The sequence below is a fragment of the Mirounga leonina genome, unplaced genomic scaffold (assembly GCF_011800145.1).
Source record: "Mirounga leonina isolate KUSES-001 unplaced genomic scaffold, KU_Mleo_1.0 Mir_180, whole genome shotgun sequence".
Taxonomy (NCBI): Eukaryota; Metazoa; Chordata; class Mammalia; order Carnivora; family Phocidae; genus Mirounga; species Mirounga leonina.
Window position 1 is genome coordinate 32,885,221 of NW_023270469.1, and position 22,393 is coordinate 32,907,613.

Consider the following 22,393-nt stretch of genomic DNA (forward strand, 5'->3'; position numbering starts at 1 on the left):
GTCTGCCTTCAGCTCAGGTCATGATCCAGGGGTCCTGGGATCGAGCCCTACATCGGGCTCCCTGCTCTGCGGGAAGCCTGCTTTTCCCTCTCCCACTCCCCCTGCTTGTGTTCCCTCTCTCACTGTATCTCTCTCTGTCAAATAAATAAATAAAATCTTTAAAAAAAAAAAAGTCAATTCTATCTTAAAATAAAATGAGTAGTCCCGTCCCCCCCAAAAAAGTTTAAAAAATGAGAAGTAAAGCAGTGATTTTTATTTCCTTGGGCAAATATGCCATGGTAGGTTGAATACTTAAAAATACCTCCTAAAACAAAGGATCTCACATGAGTTCATACTTCAACACTTAAAATAGAGCAGAGAGCCCAATGCGGGGCTCGATCCCAAGACCCTGGGATCAGGACCTGAGCTGAAGGCAGATGCTTAACCGACTGAGCCACCCAGGTGCCCCCAAATAAATACATTTTAAAGATTTTTTCCCTACATTCTTACAGGAAAAAAAGGTTCTATTATACGTGCCATGAATAATATTCGCGTGATCTACTGAGCTATTATGTAAACAGAGTCATAAAGTATATTTAATCTTTTCCTATCTTTCCCTGTTGTTTGAATAGCAAAATTAAATGTAGCAATATAAGCCAAACTATCAATGCCTCAAAGTCTAAAATTTCTGGATTTCTGGATAGCATATTTTCTTCTTCTTCTTTTTTTTTTTAAGGGAGTAGGCAGGGGGAGGGGCAGAGGTAGAGGGAGAAAGAGAATCTTAAGCAGGCTCCATCCCAGTGCAGATCACGATCACGATGCAGGGCCTGATCCCACAACTCTTGAGATCACAACCTAAGTCAAAATCAAGAGTTGGATGTTTAACTAACTGAGCCACCCAGGTGCCCCTGGATGGCACATTTTCAATGTAAGAATTCACCTTCTACTATTCTATAGGACGATTCTGAATTCAACAACTGCTTTAGAGGCTGCTTAATGAAACAGAAACTCGCTAACATTTATTCATTCAACAAATATTGTATCAAGAGCCTACTAGCCCTGTGCTAAAACCGGAAATTTTATTCTTCTTGAAAACAATTCTATTCTCTAAAAATCTGAAGCAGGGAGAACTCTGAAACTTTTCTTCATTGGAAGAATCCTTCTCTCAAAACCACAACGGGATACCACTTCGCACCTAGCAAGAAACACTATTATCAAAAAGACAAGAGATAACAAGGGTTGGCGAGGATGTGGAGAAAAGAAAACCCTTCAGCACTGTTGGTGGGAATGTAAGTTGGTGCAGCCAGTGATGAAAACAATATGGACATTCCTCAAAAATTAAAAATAGAACTACCACAGGACCCAGCAATTCTGCTTTATGACAGCCAAGACACAGAAACCACCTAAGTGCCCATCAATGGATGAATAAAGAGTAAACAGTGTCTGTACACACACACACAATGGAACACTATTCAGCAACAAAGAGACAGAAGGAAATCCTGCTATTTGCGACAATATGTACAGACCTTGAGGACATTATGCTAAGTGAGGTAAGTTAGAGAAAATCAAATTGTGTATGATCTCACATATACAGGGAATCAACAACAACAACAAAAAAACCAAGCTCACAGACACAAAGAACATACTGGTGGTTGCCCGAGGTGCATGTCGGGGGTGGGTGGGGGAGAAGGCAATACGGGGGAAAGGGGACGGAAGACGCAAACTTTCAGTTACAAGAAGTAAGAGATGTAACATACAGCACGGTGAAGACAGCAATACTGTATTGTATATTTGAAAGTTACTTAAGAGAGTCAATCTTGAAAGTTCTCATCACAAGAAAAAAAACACTTAACTGTGTGAGGTGATGGATGTTAACTAGACGAGAAAGGTCTGGGTATTGGGCCATTTAACAGGACAACTGGGATCAACTGTGGGAAGATTTGAAAATCTTCACTGACAACTCTTCCGATCAAGCAAATGCATGGACAATGGAGCTGGTCCAGGCTCCCCCCGCCCCCCTCCCACCCGCCTCTCAGACAATGAGGTACTGAAACTCCCCCACCCCTCGCTCCAGCTGTCACCCTATTAATGCAAGGACATTGAGAGTAATGCTGGAGATTCTTGCTGTCAGTCTTGTTTTTAGTATCTCCCATATAGTCAAAGCTATATCCGTTACCAAGTGAAAAACCCAGAACAGGGCTATCTGGGATTTTTAAAAAGACTTTGTAAGACACAAAGCTTGCAATTAAAAAGTTATTTATTAAAAAATATTTCCTTCTAATTCTGATTCCACATCAAATTAAACATGGAGTGCTGTTACAAAGCAGTAAGTGATCAGCTCCGTTTGTACGGAGGCTGACAATGACCTCACGAATTCCTCAGAATATTCTACTAAATAGTGGAATACAAACTCAACTCATTCACTTCTGCACAAAGGGGAAATGTAATTGGTATACTTCATACCAAAAAACTTTAATAAAGCTTGTTTTCATATTTCAGTTTAGAGATTTAGCTAATATAAAATGATGCTTGCTAGCTTTGGCAGCACGTATAAAATGATACTTGCTTAAAAGAGCATCCAAGCAATGCTTTGGATTTTCCTTTCCTGCAAAATTCAAGGAAAACATGATTGTTTGGGAGGTTCTTTGCTGCTCACGAAGAACCACCTGAGATTCCTTTCTGTTTCTACTCTTCCACTCTTCATGTTTCCAGTGATTAAAACATGCTGGAAACATAATTTAGAGAATACTAGAAATGCCACAGAGATCCCACGGCTTAAAAGAGTTTCTGAGAGGTTTTGAAGTTTTTATAAACTTCAAATGAATGTACAGGATACGGGGATTTAAAAAATGACTTTTAGAAACACATACACTCCAAGGAAATACTTTAGTACTCTTTAGCATTGAACACTTGGGGCGAGAACTGGTCTCTCTCAATGGTTCAAGTAGTCAGTCTTTTCTCAACAGTTTCTTGATAAGCGACAAACCTTCTCAAATTCATCTTCACATTGTCGAGAACACACAGCTGATCTGGACTGTATTTACCTCTCCCTTCTTTTCGTATCTGCCAAAAAATCATACGTGATTTGGTATACATTACTAATTCCTTTAGATAAGAAAGCATTTGATTTGGGGCGTATTCTTTTCAGAACAAAGAGCTGCCAGAATTTGGTGAAAGATTTTCGCTTTCCAAGGTAAAAGAATACAGAGTGTGAGCCCTAAAGATAAATTAAGATTATGCACCTTTTAAAAATGATCGTTCCAAGAACGGCTGAATTGTAGACTTTAAAACAGTAAGTTTTACGCTATGTGAACTAGACTTCACCTCTAGTCTAGAGCAGCAGTTCTCAGATTTTAGCAACAGTATCATCTCTGGAAAGCTTGTTAAAAAACAGGGCCCACCCACCATTTCTGATTTTCAGTAGGTCTGGAGTTGGGCCTGGGCATTTGCATTTGTAACAAGTTACCAGGTGATCCTGATGCTGCTGATCACAGGGCATTCCTGAGAGCCAGTGCCCTGGAGAAGTTCTTCAGTAAAATGCATTGTATCATATTGAAATACAACTTGGGGCTAAAAATATACCTGACAGTCTCTAATGCAATCGTGGCTTCATTCACAGAAGAACATACGAAAAACTACAAGCTGCCATTCTGGCTAACAAAGAAATTTCATTAGGGCTTTAGACCTTTGAGAAAAGAAAAACACTTAGTGAAACATCATTACCATAGCAATGCATAGTAAGTAGGCAAATCAATCAGAACAGCCCTCCCAGTGGTTAGGGGTTGTTTTGCTGGTTCATAGTTTACATAACTCCTCTCCGAACACTTGCTTCTGCAGGCTGAATTCTCAACTATATCTGCTTTCCCTGCAGCTGCAGAGAAATAGGGCATATTTTCTCCTTACCGTGCAGACTCCTTTTTCAGATGTTCCAAGGGCCTGCCTGCACCCTTTAAGAACACTGTGGATACCCACCACGTACTGGTATGGAAATATCTCTAGGAGATAGTGTTAAGAGAAAACACACTAAGTACAGGATTGTGAATATATTAGGCTACCTTTTGGATAACAAAGGGGGGAAATACTAATGCACGTCTGTCTTTACGTGGAGAAACGTCACTCAATTTGGTTACCAAGGAGACAGAAAATAAAGGGAATAAAACCTCTCACTTCTTAAAGAACAGACAAACATGGATGAACAGAGAGTCAAAAGGCACAAACTTCCAGTTATAAGCTAAATAGGTCATGGGAATGTAATGTTCAGCATGGTGACTCTGATTGTATATTTGGAAATTACTACGAGTGTAGAGCTTAAAAGTTCTCATCACAAGAAAAAAAATTTCCAACTCTGTGTGGTAATGGATTTAACTAAACTTACTGTAGTAATTATTTCCCAATACGTACATGTATCAAATCACTATGAACCACTAAAACTAATATAATGTAATATGTCAACTGTATCTCAATTAAAAAAAAAAAGCAAAAAAAAAAAAAACCTACAGGCTTGAACAAAGCGTAATTAAGGGTAAACTGTTCAATTGTTTACCCTAGACTTAAGTTACCTATTGGTGAATCTTAACTCAATAAAGATTAGCCACTATGATTACATTTTTTAAATATAAGATGCCCAAACATGAAAACGTTAAAAACAAACCAATACTGATGTCCTTAAACCAACACTGACTTTAGATGTAACTACGACATGGAATGTTTATGGTTTGTGTTGCTAGTTTTCTAAAGAAAATTATTTCGTCCTTAAAAAAAACTTCAGAAAATTTAAGTTACTAGACATACAATCATATTCTCCTAAAAAATTATCACAGAGTTCTCTCCTTGAGAAATCAATTCTGCATTAGAAGCTTGTTAGATAAAAGAAATACATATTGGGGGCGCCTGGGTGGCTCAGTCAGCTAAGCTTCCAACTCTTGGTTTCAGCTCAGGGTTTTGAGATTGAGGCCCGTGTCCAGCTCCGCACTCAGCAGAGTCGGCTTGTCCCTCTCCCTCTGCTCCTCCCCCCGCTCTCTCTCTCTCTCTAAAATAAAACAAAAACAAAAACAAAATATACATATTGGAAAACAACAGAAGTAAGCTAAGTTTTCATCCAAACCTCTATTTTCTTGGCAAAGATTTAAAAACAAATGTTTAATTTGAAATCTAAAAGCAAAAAATACAAACATTTTTATTTCTCAAAATGACATAATTTAGAAATGGAAATTTTGTTTGTTGGTTTGTTTTTTAAGTAAACTCTATGCCCAACATGGGGCTTAAACTCATGACCCGGAGATCAAGAGTCATATTCTCCACTGACTGAGCCAGCTGGGCGCCCCTAGAAATAGAGATTTAGATAATTGGAGAATGGTAAACTTATAGACATAGGATTCAAGGCTGTTTCTAAAATTCCTGGTGCCTTCCCCTGGCCACCAAGTTACTGAAAATTACTTTTTGACTCAAAGTTAGCTTTGATGATTCTGGTGAAACAAAAAAATAAATAAAAGGGTAAATGAAGGGAGCTACATTCTCCGACAGAGACCAGCCTGGAGTTTGCCCTTTTTTTCAGAGCACCAAAGGGAAATATTCATAACACTGAAATCAAGCTGTAATGTATTAGCTGTAACGACATAAAATAAATTCACAACGTATACGAAAGTGCTTTGTAGGCCACAGACTGCGGTGCTTCTCCACAAGCACTGTGAGCATTACTGAACTCTTCTAGAAAGGGGACCGTGCCCACACCATTCTGGCCCAAGTCACAGTGATTCAACAGAAAGGCCTTAGCTCTGACTCAGCCAACAAGCATTCTTCAGTTCTGGGGATGAAGCGCTCTATGAATCACAGAGATTGCATGGAAGAAACTACAGGCCCCCCTTCTCGGAGGATGGTGAGACCTAAGCATTTACGCACAAAACAGCTACATACCTTCATTTTGAAGACTGGCTGGAATTCCTTCAGAGCAGATAACAATTTAATCTGAACTGAGGCCCTTTCAGCTTCTTTACCATCTGCAAAAACATCGAAGAGAGCATCCAAGGCTTCTCCTGCCACCACAAGGGAGGGATCTTTGGTGGCAACTTCAAGCAGAAAGCACCCAATGGTCTGGAGACAACAAGGCACACTGTTATGTCCAATAGTCTAACATCAGTTTCCAAAATAAGTACTAACTTTAAATGTGGCAACAATTCACACATGGTATTTTAAAATTTAGAAATGCCAGAGACAAATTAAAACTCTGAAAGAACTAGGGGCGCCTGGGTGGCTCAGTCGTTAAACGTCTGCCTTCGGCTCAGGTCGTGATCCCAGGGTCCTGGGACTGAGCCCCGCATCGGGCTCCCTGCTTAGCGGGAAGCCTGCTTCTCCTTTTCCCACTCCCCCTGCTCGTGCTCTTTCTCTTGCTGTGTCTCTCTGTCAAATAAATAAATGAAATCTTAAAAAAAAAAAAAAAAAAAAAACTTTGAAAGAACTAAAGATTAAAGACTTCACATATATTTATAAATACACCAAGTATAATATCAACAAGATAAATTAATTATATTAGAGTTTATATTCCTAAATAAAATCAATTAAAATTCATAAATGATATATGAAAGATTGGTTTTGGAAATTAAAATTTCCCCTCTATCTCCCTCAAAAGGCTTTCCCTGTGGTGTCAAAATACAGATGTATATCTGCAACAAAAAAAATATGCTTTTAAAATTATATGAAAAAATAAAATTATATGAAAAACACTCTAGGACAATTAAAAAAACAAAGAGCACTTAATCTCTTTCTGATTCCCTGTGATGATCTTTAACACCCATCCACCCTGTGATGATTAGCTAGCTAATGAACAGGCCATTCCCAATCTGTGAGGAACTGTTCAAGAGTGAACTTACTTTGTTTTGGCTGTCCTGCTCCACCCTTTATGTCTTAAGGGTGATGTGCACATCTGGTATTATCGGTGGGAGAGTGGAAATGCTAAGAACAGCGAGTCCAAACTCCAGCTGTGACATAAATAACAGGCTGACCCTTAGAAAGTCCATTACCCGCTCTGGACCTCTATTTTCTTATCTGAATTTAAGTACTCTAGATAACATCTAGGATAGTATTTAGAGTTAATAACTTATAATAAAATACGAAGCACATACTGTCACCTATGAACTAGTCTTATTAAAAAAATTAACCTGAATCTGAATCTGATCCAGCCTTTAGATCTAACCTCCAGTTTGCAGAAAATACAGAGGATAAAGGAACAAGCTTAACACCACAAGGAAGCAATCAGACAAATCCAGAGGGTTGGATACTGTGAGACAACCACCCCCAGGAGTTGAGGAAAAAACAGTTGGTAGCAGAGGTGCCCAGCTGGCTCAGTCGGTGGAGCACGTGATTCCTGATCTCAGAGTCATGAGTTCAAGCCCCATGCTGGGCATAGAGCTAGGAAGGAAGGAAGGAAGGAAGGCAGGAAGGCAGGAAGGAAGGAAGGCAGGCAGGCAGGCAGGAAGGCAGGCAGGAAGGCAGGAAGGCAGGGAGGCAGGCAGGTAGGCAGGCAAGGAGGGAGGGAGGGAGGGAGGGAAAAAAAAACAGGTGGTGGGAGGTAGTGCTAGGGAGAGAAGTTTCTAGATTGAGAAAAGCTTAGACGATCCAAAACCAAACATAACATGTAGACTTGACTTAGATGCTCGTTTAAACAAACGATCTGTAAATAGATGTTTTTGGAACAACTGGAAACACTTGAGGATGGGCCATGCAGAAGACATATTAAACAATGAGGGGGCACCTGGGTGGCTCAGCCAATTAAGCGTCTGCCTTTGGCTCAGGTCTTGATCCCAGGGTCCTGGGATGGGGCCCTGTGTCAGGGTCCCTGCTCAGTGGGGAGTCTGCTTCTCTCTCTCCCTCTGCTCCTCTCCACCCAGTCCTCCCCTCCCCCCAACCCACAGCTTGTGCTCTCTCTCAAATAAATAAATAAAATCTTTAAAAAAAAAAAAAAATGGGGTGCCTGGCTGGCTCAGTCAGTTGAGCGTCTGCCTTCAGCTCAGGTCACGATCCCAGGGTCCTGGGATCGAGTTCTGCATCGGGCTCCCTGCTCAGTGGGGAGTCTGCTTCTCCCTCTGCCTGCTGTTCCCCCTGCTTGAGTGCTTGTGTTCTCTCTCGCTCTCTCACAAATAAATCTTTTTTAAAAAATTAAAAATTAAAATTAAAAAAAAAGACATTTAACAATGATGATTGATTGTATAAGGGTGATAATAGTGGTTATGTAAGAAACTGTCCTTGTTTTTTTTTTAAAGATTTATTTATTTATTTGAGAAACAGAGTGGGGGGAGAGGGGCAGAGGGAGAGCAAGAAGTAGACTCCCCACTGAGCAGGGAGACTGACAAGGGGCTCAATCGCAGGACCCTGAGACCATGACCTGAGCCAAAATTAAGAATCTTGACACTTAACCGACTGAGCTGCCTAGGTACCCCAAAACTGTCCCTATTTTTAAGACATGCATACTGAATCAACAGGGCAAAATACCATGCTGTCTTTAATACTGAGCTTTAACTTTAACATACTTTAACATACCCAGCAAAGAAACTGTGTGAAGTGCATATGATAGAATATTAATGATTGTTAAATATGCTTAACTAGTATACAAAATTCATTGTACTTTCTACTTTGCTTGGAAATGTGACTAAATAAAAACATTTTAGGGGCACCTGGGTGGCTCAGTCGGTTAAGCGTCTGCCTTCAGCTCAGGTTATGATCCTAGGGTCCTGAGACTGAGCTCCACGTTGGGCTCCCCGCTCGGTGGGGAGTCTGCTTCTCCCTCTCCCTCTGCCTCTCAACCTGCTTCTGCTCTCTTTCTGTCTCTCTCTCAAATGAATAAATAAAATCTTTACAAAAAACAAAACAAAAAAATATTTTAAAAATCACATGCTATGCCCGAGAAAAACTTGCGGCTCCTAAGTGGATCTTGGAAATTATAGTCTTAAGGGGCAGGAAGGGATTTAACATGCACATGCTCATCTGTATATGTGTACACAGACAGCAACACGGCGATATTCTCTCTCACTTATGTGTCTTTTCTTATCAAAAATTCCTAGAGTAATAGAGAAGAAAGGAGTCACAGTGGCTGTCTCTCTAGAGTCAAAGTGGGGGGCTGGAAAGTTAGCAATGGAGATGAGTCTTTCATTATATATTCTTGTCTACTTTTGTGAATGTTTTGTTACATGCAGGTATCATCTTTTTAAAATAAGGTTCTTAAGATTTTTTTTTTTTTTTTTTGATGGAGAGAGAGACAGGAGACGGGGAACACAAGCAGTGGGAGTGGGAGAGGGAGAAGCAGGCTTCCCACCGGGCAGGGAGCCCGATGTGGGGCTCGATCCCAGGACCCTGGGACCATGACCCGAGCCGAAGGCAGACACTTAATGACTGAGCCACCCAGGCACCCCTAAAATAAGGTTCTTAAAAAACATCAATCATTGGGGCCCCTGGGTGGCCCAGTCTGGCTAAGCATCCAATTCTTTTTTTTTTTTTTTTAGAGAGACACAACAGGGGAGGGGTAGAAAGAGACAGGGAGAGAGAAGCAGACTCTTCGCTGAGCCCAACACAGGGCTCGATCTCATCATCCTGAGATCACGACCTGAGCTGAAATCAAGAGTTGGCTGCTTAACGGACTGAGCCACCCAGGTGCCCCAAGTGTTCAACTCTTGATCTCGGTTCTAGTCTTAATCTCAGGGTCGTGAGTTCAAGCCCCATGTCGGGCTCCACACTGGGCATGGAGCCTACTTTAAAAAAAAAAAAAAAAGGGCGCCTGGGTGGCTCAGTTGGTTAAGTGGCTGCCTTCGGCTCAGGTCATGATCCTGGAGTCCCTGGATCGAGTCCCGCATCGGGCTCCCTGCTCGGCAGGGAGTCTGCTTCGCCCTCTGACCCTATCCCCTCTCATATGTTCTTTCTCCCTCATTCTCTCTCAAATAAATAAATATAATCTTAAAAAAAAAAAAGTCATTGTTGTAAAGTTCTCAGCAAGTCCAATAGTCGGTTTATTACCCATTAATTAGTAATCAATATTTCAGCCATTATTATTAGCACAATGAAGGGTAATTTTACTACCACGGTCCTTTTAGTTACTAGTGATGCTGGGTCTCCAGCAGTGTAGTTCCTGAGCAACTGTGCTGAGATAAAGTGCTGAAAGTAAATATGCTGAGTGAGTTCCTAGGGCGTTTGCTGCTTAAAATTTACAGAGTGATAGTAGAGCGGACTGTGCAGTGTTGTTCAGAATGCACTTTAGCCTGGTGTACTAAGACAACTGGTGAGCTGATCCTTCATCAGTAGGAGCAGAGAATATGCACACAGTTTATGCAACAGCAAACGCAGAGGTACCTGGGACAATTCTGAACTTGGCCTTTCACTAAAGACAAATTTATATCTGAAAAGGTACCTCAGGAATAAAGTGGCAAAATGCAACTCAATTTTTCAAGTACCCACCTAATTCCTATAGTCAGATCAAGCCAAAGGGCATATTTTAATAATGTACCTTAGTAAGCAACTTCTCGATAGAATTTCTTCTTCTGATGTCCATAGAAGTTTTTAAAAATCCCACACCAACAGTTACTCTTCCCCCTGTTTCTAATGATTTAATGTTTTACATTGGAAGCATATAGTTTTACCTTAAGAGTTTCCAGTGTTCCATCTTCTTTGGCAAGGACGCTGCCCGTGATTCCTAAAATACTAACAACATTTACTCTAACCCCAGTATTACTACTATGAATGCCGGCTGTGCATAGTGTCATCAGCTGGTTGGGAGTCATACACTGTTGAAAAGGAAAAAGAGTATTTATAGTGTTAAACTCAACCAATTCCAAGAGCATGCACAACAGGACTGACAGAAATGTCAACGACAGAGAAGTTATTATATACTCTAATCACTCCTCAGTATAGCTGGTAATCCTGAATGAAGATGAGGCCTGTTCATGTCACTGTCATTACTCACTCTACCATAGCTGTTAAGCCTAGAAGAGGGGCTTCGTTTCCTATTAGTTTCATTTAAAGAAGACTTTTGGGAGGTACCTGGGCAGCTCAGTCAGCTAAGCGTCTGCCTTCAGGTCAGGTCACAATCCCGGGGTCCTGGGATCGAGCCCCACGTTGGGTTCCTTGCTCAGTGGGGAGTCTGCTTCTCCCTCTCTCTCTGCCTCCTCTCCCACCCCACTTGTGCTCTCTCTCTCTCTCTCAAATAAGATCTTAAAAAAGAAAAAGACAACTTTCAGTCAGATGTACACAAACTAAAGAGATCCTAATTTCTTTTTAACACTGATCATAAAATGTTTTGAAAATGTACAAAGAATATGTGGCTTTAATAAAAATTGGCTGAATCTGTACAAGTTAAGAACTCACCCTCAGATGTCATGCTGTTACAGTAAATTATTAGAGCTTGTAGAAACCATTAAATTATAGAGTGCTTCTGCTGCGTAGTGATAATTTTCATTCTAAACTAATCTGAACACACACGTGGGTGCAGGTATCACCAGAGAATTCGAATATCGTGTTGCCAGGCTATCACAGTGTGGTGACGAAGGGCTTGGGATCTGACATCCTGGGTTCACACCCTGGCTCCTCTCCTTACCCCTCAGCAATCCTACGTAAGACACCCCCCTGACAAAGGTCTCTCCATTTCCCCATCAGTGATACAGGGACAACGGTCACCATGCAGAGTTGCTAAAGGATTAAATAATGCATATCAAGAACTTAGTAAATATTAGATATTATTACATATAGAAATACTGAACAGTTCTAAATCAAACTCATTTCCGGATCATCTGCAGTGCTTCTGCCAATCGAAAGGTAACAGCTAATATGTGCAGGTTTCTTAGGAAATACTCTAATGGAAACAATCCCACCAACCCTGGCATTCCTCCCAGCCAGGACAAGGCTGCCAGGAATGCTGGAGGCATGCTGCTTTACTACCAGTATGAGTCACAAATGCAAGCTGCCCAAGGTGCACACACCGACAAGGCAGAGAACTGGACAGGGGAGCAGGACAGCTGCACTCCACTGTTGGTGCTGTTACTCAGCATCTCTGGTCCCTGGTTCCCTCTCCTTGTAAAGTATGAGAAAGCTAGGGTCCTTCTAATCCTCAAATTCCATGCTCATGCCCAATACACAGCCAACCTGAGAATTCATGGTCTTAATATATATGAATGCCCAGACATTAACTGAGCATGAGCTGGGAATAATTCTCTTTAAACGTCAGGCTGATCCAGTTAGCCACTGCTGAAGATCATGGAAAAATCAATAAAAATACTTTATATTCCCATAGGCCCTACAGTATAGGGTTTTCTAATCCTCCCATCATTATTACCATTCCCATGTCAAAGAAACTGAGGGTCAAAAGTTACGTTCTTGAAAAAAATTCTCAAATATACAAAGAAAAAAAATCGAAAGAGTATAGACTAGACGCCAACAGTACATACTTTATTTGATAGTAAAGTACCAGAGGCATTCTCGTTAAACTGTGGACAAGATAAAGTTTGGGAAGCACTGCTCCAGGGTGTGGCCACGGAATGACTAAGGTAGAGAAGGAAGACCAGACCGTTGGAGAAAGGGAGGTCCAAGAACTTCAAAGCCAAGGGACTGGGGGGAGCATCTATGTGGATCTTGAAGTCACCTAGAATCATGACAGGACTGGTGAAGAGTAATAATGCCCAACAGCAGGAATCTTCAAGGAACAAAGAGTGCCCCAGGGCATGGTAGATGGCTATAACCAAGAGAAGTGGGTGGTACGGTCTAATGACATGTTAATCAAAACTGGAAGATTTTAGAAAGGAAGGAGCAAGGATGGTTTAGCACACGGGTCCCTCAACTTGGTGTGCATGCCCATCACCCAGAGAACTTGTTAAAATATAGATCACTGGGCCCCTCCTCAAAGTTTCTGCCTCAGTGGATTGGGGGCAAGGCCCTAGGATTTGCTCTTATATACAAAGAAAAAGACCACCAACCCAATAGCAAAACTGGCAAAAGAACCGTTACAGAAAAAAAAATGCAAAGGCCCTTAAAGCACATAAAGAGACAGACATCCAATCTCATATTGTAAGACAAATGCAAATTAAAATTGAGATATGTCTCAACTATCAAACTGGTAAAAATCTAACATTCTGACAACTCTGCTTCTGAAGCTATAGCAAAACATGCACTCTCAAGCAATGCTGTAGGAAATTCAAAATGCCTCAAATTCTAAGGAGGGGACCACAGCAATTAGCAAAAATCACCAATCCCATCTATTCTCCAACTCAGCAAGCCCACTTCTAGGACTCACTCTCTCGAAGACACAATGGCAAAAACACAAAAAGCATCTGTAAAAAGGCTGTTCACTGCAGTTCTATTTTAATAGCAAAGGACTGGAAATGAGAACACCCATCAACAGGGCTGAATGAATAAGGAACACCTACACGATGGAGTAATAGAATGTGAAGCTGTAAAAAAGAAATGAGGAAGATACCTGTATACTACAATGATTAATAAGGGAGAAAAAGAAAGCAAGGTGCAGAAGCACTACTTTTAACAAAAGGGGTGAAATACACATGCCTACGTATTTGCTTATGTTTTCAAAATAAGAACAATGGAATGATAAATCAAAACACAAAAAAGGACGGTTACCCGAAAGAAGAGGGGCAAAGGGACAGAAGCTAGACTAAATATAAATAAATAAATAAAATTGTTTTTGGTAAAACTTGCCATTTTAACCTTTTTTTTTAAAGATTTTTATTTATTTGACAGAGAGAGATACAGCGAGAGAGGGAACATAAGCAGGGGGAGTGGAGAGGGAGAAGCAGGCTTCCTGCTGAGTCCGATGCGGGGCTCAATCCCTGGACCCTGGGATCATGACCTGAGCTGAAGGCAGTCGCTTAACCGACTGAGCCACCCAGGCGCCCCTCATTTTAACCTTTTTAAAAGAGATTTATTTATTTGAGAGAGAGAGAAAGCAAACATGAGCCAGGGTGGGGATGTGGGGGTGTGTGGGCAGGGGGAGGAGCAGACTCCCCACTGAGCAGAGAGCCCAGGAGCCCGGGATCATGACCTGAGCCGAAGGCAGATGCCTAACTGACTGAGCCACCCAGGTGCCCCTGAAATACCTTTATTATTAAGCCATTCTTAGCCACGATCTCTTGCCTGCAGCTGAAAACATTTTTAAGCGTCCAGTTCAGTGGCAGTAAGTACCTTCAGACTGTTGTACCACCAGCCATCACCACCATCCATGTCCAGAGGTTCTTCATCATCCCATACTGAAACTGTCCCATTCAACAGTACGTCCCTACTCCTCCCTTCCCCCAACTCCTGGCAGCCACTGTTCCACATTCTGTCCTTATGAATTTAACTATTCTAGGTCCCTTGTATATGGAATCATACTGTATGTCTCCTTTTGTGCTCGGTTTATTTCACTTAATGTCATGTCTTCAAGAATTCATCCATGTTGTAGTATGTATTAGAATTTCCTTTTTAAAGCTGAATAATATTCCATTGTATGTATCTACCATATAGTTCCCTGAATATATCTTGTTTCAATTTTAACTCTGAAACTGTGTAAATATTTTATATAATTAAAAAATAGAAATTAAAGCAAAAAAAATAAGTTTCTTAAAAAAAAGGAAAGCTAAAAAAAAATGAAAGCTAAAACAACTGAAGCTAACTTTATAACAAGTCACAAAGAGAACTTTGTCAAGTAACTTTAAAACACAGCAATTTGCCTATACAGTCTTAGAGGGGTTGTGAGATCGAGCCCCAAGTCGGGCTCTGTGCTCAGTGGGGAATCTGCTTGGGATTCTCTCTCCCTCTCCCCCTCCCACTTGTGCTCTCTCTCTCAAATCAATCAATCTTAAAAACAAAACAAACAAAATAACCCCACAAGTTCATAATGATATTTTAAAAAAACCTCACTGGAAAAAAAAAAAAACCTCACTGATCACTTTTAGAGATTGTTAAGGGCACTAATTTATTATTCTGGAAAAATCCTATCTTTTTGGTATGAACTTTATTTCAAAGTTACCAAATAACTGATGAGACAGAAAGTTCTTACTTAGAGAAGAATCACAGCTAATAAACGTAAAAGAAATGACAAAATTAAGATGTCTCCATTTTGCACCACTGATAAAATGGTGAATCCACTGATTAATACTTTTTTTTAAAAAAAGATTTTAGGGGCGCCTGGGTGGCTCAGTTGTTAAGCATCTGCCTTCGTCTCAGGTCATGATCACAGGGTCCTGGGATCGAGCCCCACATCAGGCTCCCTGCTCCGTGGGAAGCCTGCTTCTCCCACTCCCCCTGCTTGTGTTCCCTCTCTCACTGTGTCTCTCTCTGTCAAATAAATAAATAAAACCTTTTAAAAAATAAAAAAAGATTTTATTTATTTACTTGAGAGAGGGAGAGAACACATGAGTCAGGGGAGGGGCAGAGGAAGAGGGAGAAGCAGACTCCCTCCTGAACACAGAGCCTGATGAGGGACCCAATCCCAGGACCCCGAGATCATGACCTGAGCCGAAGGCAGCCGCTTTACCGACTGAGCCACCCAGGTGCCCTGAATCCACTGATTAATCTTAACATCACTAATTTATGAAAATATATAATTTGTGATATAAAAGTAAAAAATATATACAGCACTGTGAATTATTCTTGCCAAAAAATCTGATCCTGTTCCCAGTTTATAGGATATATGGACAAGACAGGGACATGTCAACAATACCATCGTGAGAAGCTAGCCAAATCTCATAATGGGAAAACTTCTACAGGACAAATGACAGCTTCTTCAATGAATAAATAATACAGGGAAAGGGAGGTTGGTGGGGGGAATATTTTAAATTAAGAGATTTAAGAATCTGTGAATATACTAAAAACCACTGAGTTGTGCACTTTATTTTTTTTTTAAAGATTTTATTTATTTGAGAGAGAGAGAGTGAGAAAGAGCACAAGCGGGGTGAGGGGCAGAGGGAGAAGCAGACTCCCCACTGGTCAGGGAGCCTGATGTGGGACTCGATCCCAGGACCCTGGGATCGCAACCTAAGCAGAAGGCAGAAGCTTAACCAACTGAGCCACCCAGGCGCCCCTGAATTGTGCACTTTAAATGGGTGAATTGTATGGTTGGTATGTGAATTAAATCTCACTAAAGCCGTTAAAAAATTTTTTTGGGCGCCTGGGTGGCTCAGTTGGTTAAGCGTCTGCCTTCAGCTCAGGTCATGATCCCGGGGTCCTGGGATCGAATCCCACATCAGGCTCCCGGCTCAGCGGGGAGCCTGCTTCTCCCTCTGACCCTCTCCCCTCTCATGCTGTTTCTCTCTCGCTCACTCTCTAATAAATAAATAAATAAAATCTTTAAAAAAAAATTTTTTTTAAACCAAAGTATCAACCAAAAGCATTTGGATTCTGATTTGAATAAAACAACTGAAAAAGACATTTTGTGGCAATCAGAAAAAACTGAGCTTAGGCTGTATATCAAATGATAATTAAGCAATGTCTGTTAATTTGGGAGTAATGGTACTGTAGTTAAGTTTTTTAGAAGTCCATTTTCTGTCACAGACACATAATGAAGCATGTAATAAAATACTTATGAGTGAAGGAACATGATTTGCTTTAAAGCAGTCCAGGAAACAAAAACAAAAGTGTAAGGGAGATGAAGAGAACAAGAATGCCAGGATGTTGCCAACTCTGTGACCCTTGTGGTTCATGATACTATCATCTGTGCTTTTAGAGACGTCTGAAAATTTCCTTAATAAAAAGTAAAGAATACAAGTGGGAAAGTACCTATCACAGAGATGCCGATGGATCACTGTGGAGGGTCAGTGGGCATGCTTGATAATTTCTGTAAAATGTTACTGAAGAAGACAAGTGACATTCAGAGAAAATATTTATGACAGGTATGTCAAGATAAAAAAATCTGTGTGTTAGTGGCAGTGGTGGGAAGAAGCAAAATATTTTATTTTTTATTTTAAGCATTTTTGCTTTCTTTTTACAAGGATCATACATTACTCTTATAATAGAAATAAATACTTAAAAAAAAAACAGTTAAGTAATGAATTTTGCTTCCATAATACGGAATCTTTGCGGGTTTCATATAAAATTTTTTAAAAATCTTACCTGAGAAATGTTCTTGGAGGCCATTGTTTGCAAAAGGGCCCTCAAGGCACTACTTATGGCTTCTAGAAAGTCAACATGCTTAGCAAAATCTAAAACACAAAAGTGAAATATAAATTTGTCTTTCTCTAAGACAAGTTATTTTGTAAAAAAAAAAACACCGCAATGTTAAATGTTAATATATGCTATTATAATTAAAACATTTTTTTTAAAGATTTTATTTTTATTATTTATTTGACAGAGAGACACAGCAAGAGAGGGAACACAAGCAGGGGGAGTGGGAGAGGGAGAAGCAGGCTCCCTGCAGAGCGGGGAGCCCGACGGGGGACTCGATCCCAGGACCCCGGGATCATGACCTGAGCCGAAGGCAGTCGCTTAACCGACTGAGCCACCCAGGCGCCCATAATTAAAACATTTTTGATGTTAAGCCAAGACTTCTGGTTAACAGTCTCCTGTGAACTGAATACTTGACTTTGAAAAGATGTCCACAATTGAAATAACTGTAACAAGGGAGCGTTCTGCAGACAGTCCTTGCCTTCTAGGCACTGGATTTTCATTTACCTCGCTTTTTTTTCTTTTTAAGATTTTATTTATTTATTTGACAGAGAGAGAGATAGCGAGAGCAGGAACACAGACAGGGGAGTGGGAGAGGGAGAAGCAGGCTTCCCGCTGAGCAGGGAGCCCGAAACAGGGCTCGATCCCAGGACCCTGAGATCATGACCTGAGCTGAAGGCAGACGCTTAACGACTGAGCCACCCAGGCGCCCTTTACCTCGCTCTTTAGCACATGATACACCTGAGCTAGCTTGCGTAGACAGAATTCAGCTTTTCACAGATTGCCATCACGGTGCTGGGCAGACCTCACATGGCAATGTCTCCCAAATCAGAGTTCTTCCTGGCCAACCCAAACCCACTGCCTAGCCAAGAACTGTTGCTTGCGCAGGGCTGGGCCACTATACCTCCGTGGTTTCAGTGGCTTCTACGGTTGTATTTACTGACCCAACTTCCCCTTCCCATTCCTGCTCATTTTTACTCTTTTCTTTCTTACCCCTTTGGTGGGAAGGGAAAGCAATGGACTTGCCGTGGTAGATTATATTGTCCAAAAATAACCACAACAGTCTATTTCCCCACCCCTTGAATCTGGGGGTACTTTGTGACATCAACCAACAGGACACATGAACATGACATGCTAAGTCATGAAAGGCAACATGATTCGCACCTAACTCACATGTGTTTGCTCTCTTCTCTCAACTCTTGCCCTAGGTCACATGGCAAGGTCATCTTGTTCTGGCTGACAGCCCCTGTGAGCCAACCATCAACATGAACAAGACTTCAGATGATTCTGGCTCCTTGTTTTCCAGCAGAAGCCCTAGGGTAGAGTTTTCTCAACCCTACCACTATGGGCATTTTGGACAGGTAATTCTTTGGGATCCCCTGTACACTATAGGATATTTAGCAGCATCCCTGGCTTCCATCCTCTAGGTAACAGCAGCAACCCCGAAGTTTTAACAACAAAAAATGCCTCTAGACATTTCTAAATGGCCCCGGGGGGGGGGGTTGCAGTGTCGGAGGGGGGGTTGCCCCTAGTTGAGAACCCCTGGCCTAAACATTGTGGAGTAGAGACAAACCATCTCCACTATGCACTAAATTCCTGACCTATAGAAACCATGAGAAAACACATGATTATTGTTGTTTTAAGCCTTGGCTTTCTGCCCCCTTGGTGCCTGGGGCCTTATGAAGATTCCAACGCCCCTTTTGGGGCTGCCTGCATGAGAATGAGGCAGCTTCCACACAAATCTAAATCAAAGCTTATTATATTTTTTGCCTCTCAGGACCAGATATACATTATGTACTGAAGTAGGGAATTCCTGTAAATTTCACAGAACGGATACTAGGATAGCTTTAGGATCAGAAAGACCTGGGATGGAATCCTGCCTCTGACATTATGTGACCTCTCCTTCTGGCCTCTGGTCAAATGTCACCTCTTCAGACAGCCCTTTCCACATGAACCCATCTAACAGGCCCTTGGAACCAGCCACCATGTCAACCAATTCTTTTATTTTTTTCTTCCTAGACGAAATTACATTTACATCTTTATTCATCTGAGATTGTAAGCTCCTGAGCATTCCGGTCTTGCCTATCTCATTCGCACCTGTATCCCTTGGACCTAGAGTGGTGTATGGCATAGAGTGGTCAATAAGCATGGGCTAGGGGTGCCTGGGTGTCTCAGTTGGTTAAGTGTCAAGCATCTGCCTTCGGCTCAGGTCACAATACCAGGGTCCTGGATCGAGGCCTGCATCGGACTCCCTGCTCAGCGGAGAGCCTGCTTCCTTCTCTCCCTCTGCCTTCCATTCCCCATGCATGTGTTCTCTGTCAAATAAATAAATAAAATCTTAAAAAAAAAAATATGGGCGAGAGGAATGAGTGCCCCTGAAGGAGTTCCTCAACCTCTTTAAATGCCAGCTTCCTTACCAGGAAGCTGGAGTAATAATGCCTCACTCATAAAGCCTAGTACCCAAAAGGCACTCAAAAATTGGTGTGAAGTTGTTACTACTAAAATTCAAAAAGTAGGTTATATTTATATTTATATTTATATTTGATTACAGCTATGAAGTGTAGCCCTAGAAATTCATGAAGTGCACATAAAACAATGGAACTATATCATGAAGAAATCATTCAATACGAAATAGAACACACTCAGAAGCATTTTTTTGGTCTTGCATTCTTAGAAAAATAACCACTACCTTAGATTCAAAACCCTAATCTAAATCACGTTACCGTTTTACATTATGTGTAATTCATACTCTCCCTAAATTAAGGAAAACATTCGGGTGATTTTTATTGAGTTCACATTTCTGGTCATTTATCCAAACTTGGGAAAGAAGCTTCAATCTACCCTGCCTTTCTGACAAATTCTCACTAAAAGGTCAACACATGTGGTACTGTTAAAGAAATTAAGTAAATGTCAACAGAAGTTAAACAAAAGAGGTGACTGAAAACATTTTTCCCCTCAACAACTTTGTACAGCATGTAAGAATCTGTAGCACACCTAAATGTAGGTAAACAGTCAACCCACAAGTAGCCAAGCAGCAAATTTTTATTTAGGTGACTTTTTCAGACTGATTCCAATGTTCTGATATAGAATAGGAAACATATTCCAGAATGGGTGCTACTATCATCCTAATTATAGTGAAAAAACAGCTTTCTGCTTTCCCAAATGTGGGAAAACAGGGAACCCTAAGTGATTATAGAACCCATGCAATGGAGCAAATGATAGACTGACCCAATCTGAAAACACAACATTGCTAAAATTTTCTTGATGGTTTGAAGATCCATAGTTTTTAATGAAGGAGACAAAGATATTAATGTACTGAGAATGCAAGGACCAGAATCTACTAACAACGTTCTCCTTTTATCTCTGATGGCAGCCACAAACAAAATGTATCTCAAATTTTATAACTATTCAGAAAGAGATTTATTTATACTTTTAATTTATTTAATTTATTTAATTTAATTTATACTTTTTAATTTTAGCATTAAAATACATTAGCATTAAAAGTAAAGCAAGTTAGGCAGAGTTGTACGATCCTCATACATTTAACGTTCAAACATGGTAACACAAAAAGCTAGAAAAATTTGGCCCCATCCTCCCCAGAAAGTTCTCCAGTAACAGTTCACACTATCCACATAGACCCCACAAGATTACGTTATTTAATAAATCTCAATGTGCCAAAGGAATTTTAGAATACCATCTCTAAATATAAGCAATTCTCCTTTATCGAAAATTTCATTCTGATAAGAAAAGGTTCTCTCAACAATACCCATGAACTTGGAATTTACGTAAAGTGTTTAATTATATGTTCCCACAATTGAGAAACTTTCCATTATTTCTCCAAGGCCGAGCGTGGTATCATTTTCCTGTGATCATCCAGGTGATAAATGTGCAAGCATCAGTGACCACGAAGAGCCAGCTGAACCGGGAGGAACACACCCACGTGTTTTCTGTACAGCAGAGGCACAGAACGTGTGCGCTTTCCTGCAAGTGCAACAAACTCTATGCTGGTTGGAGATGGGAGCTTCTGGTACCTTGCCTGGGACTCCCACCGAAAAATGGCGATTTGTTCTGCCACTGAGGCAGACAGGATTCCCTCAGGGTAGGCACGTCCTGGAAGCAGTGATAGGCTAGGCCTGCTCACCTAGGGGCCTGGCTGTGCACAACCCCGTTTGGCCCAGCAACCTACAGGGAGCCCACGTGAAGGGGTGGAGGGAGTGGGCCTGAGCAATAGCAGCCCTCCCCCTCCTCCACCATGGACATTCGGCTGGGTTGGTGGGAGCCAGAATGTTAGCAAAAGTCAGATAAAACATCCCCTCTCCAGTAACCGCCCCATCCCCCCCATGCCATCCAGATCTCTGCCTAGTTTATAAAGCTGGGAGACAAATACATAAAGCTATAGTTATCGGACCGGCTCACAGCAACAAGCCACCTCTGTAGCCAGAGCTTGCCCAGTCTTGTCTATATCCTGTCTTAGGTGTGGCTGGGCACGGTTTTCACATGATCACACCAGCTAAAGAATGCACAGTCTGAGATCACTGGAAAACTGTATCTGCTGACGGACAAATGCTGGAAGGTTGGCAGAGACAGAACAATAACTATATATGGGTTTCTGAACATTTACTTCATTTTTAAAAACTGACCTAGAACTTCTGAAACATGCACTATTAAGTGCACAGTACCTTGTATTAACTTGGTAAGAGTGCAAAATAGGGATGCCTGGGTGGCTCAGTCAGTTAAGTGTCTGCCTTCAGCTCAGGTCATGATCCCAGGGTCCTGGGATGGAGCCTCATGTTGGGCTCCCTGCTCAGCAGGGAGCCTGCTTCTCCGTCTCCGTCTGCCCCTCCCCCCTGCTCGCTCTCTCTCTCTCTCTCTCTCTCAAATAAACTCTTAAAAAAAAATAGGGCGCCTGGGTGGCTCAGTCATTAAGCGCCTGCCTTCGGCTCAGGTCATGATCCTAGGGTCCTGGGATTGAGCCCTCCATCAGGCTCCCTGTTCTGCAGGAAGCCTGCTTCTCCCTCTCCCACTCCCCCTGCTTGTGCTCCCTCTCTCGCGGTCTCTGTCAAATAAATAAATAAAATCTTAAGAAAAAAAAAAAAAGATGTCTAGAAGAACTGGGGAGTGGGGCACCTGGCTGGCTCAGTCGTTACAGCGTGCGACCCTTGATCTCAGGGTCATTGAGCTCGAGGCCCACACTGGGTGTAGCGATTACTTAAAAACAAAAAAAAACACTTAAGGAAAAAAAAAAGAACAGGGGAACAACTCCTGAATGAATATTTGTATAGAAGCTTGTATT

General features: G+C 41.4%; 1 protein-coding gene across 5 annotated transcripts in view; it reads right to left on the reverse strand.

Moving 5' to 3' along the window:
- Positions 1-2,218: 2,218 nt before the first annotated feature.
- Positions 2,219-22,393, reverse strand: part of HEATR3 (HEAT repeat containing 3) — a 41,231-nt gene continuing 21,056 nt past the window's right edge. For 3 of the 5 annotated variants that reach the window (XM_035025250.1, XM_035025252.1, XM_035025255.1), the window contains 4 exons: positions 17,050-17,138; positions 10,599-10,742; positions 5,893-6,069; positions 2,219-3,042 (listed from right to left, as the gene is read on the reverse strand). In XM_035025250.1, the coding sequence (XP_034881141.1) occupies positions 2,920-3,042; positions 5,893-6,069; positions 10,599-10,742; positions 17,050-17,138 (533 nt within the window). In that variant the 3' untranslated portion in view covers positions 2,219-2,919. Of the gene's footprint in view, positions 3,043-5,892; positions 6,070-6,845; positions 6,954-10,598; positions 10,743-17,049; positions 17,139-22,393 lie in introns of those variants that run through there. The other 2 variants (XM_035025253.1, XM_035025251.1) reach the window with 2 other exon arrangements.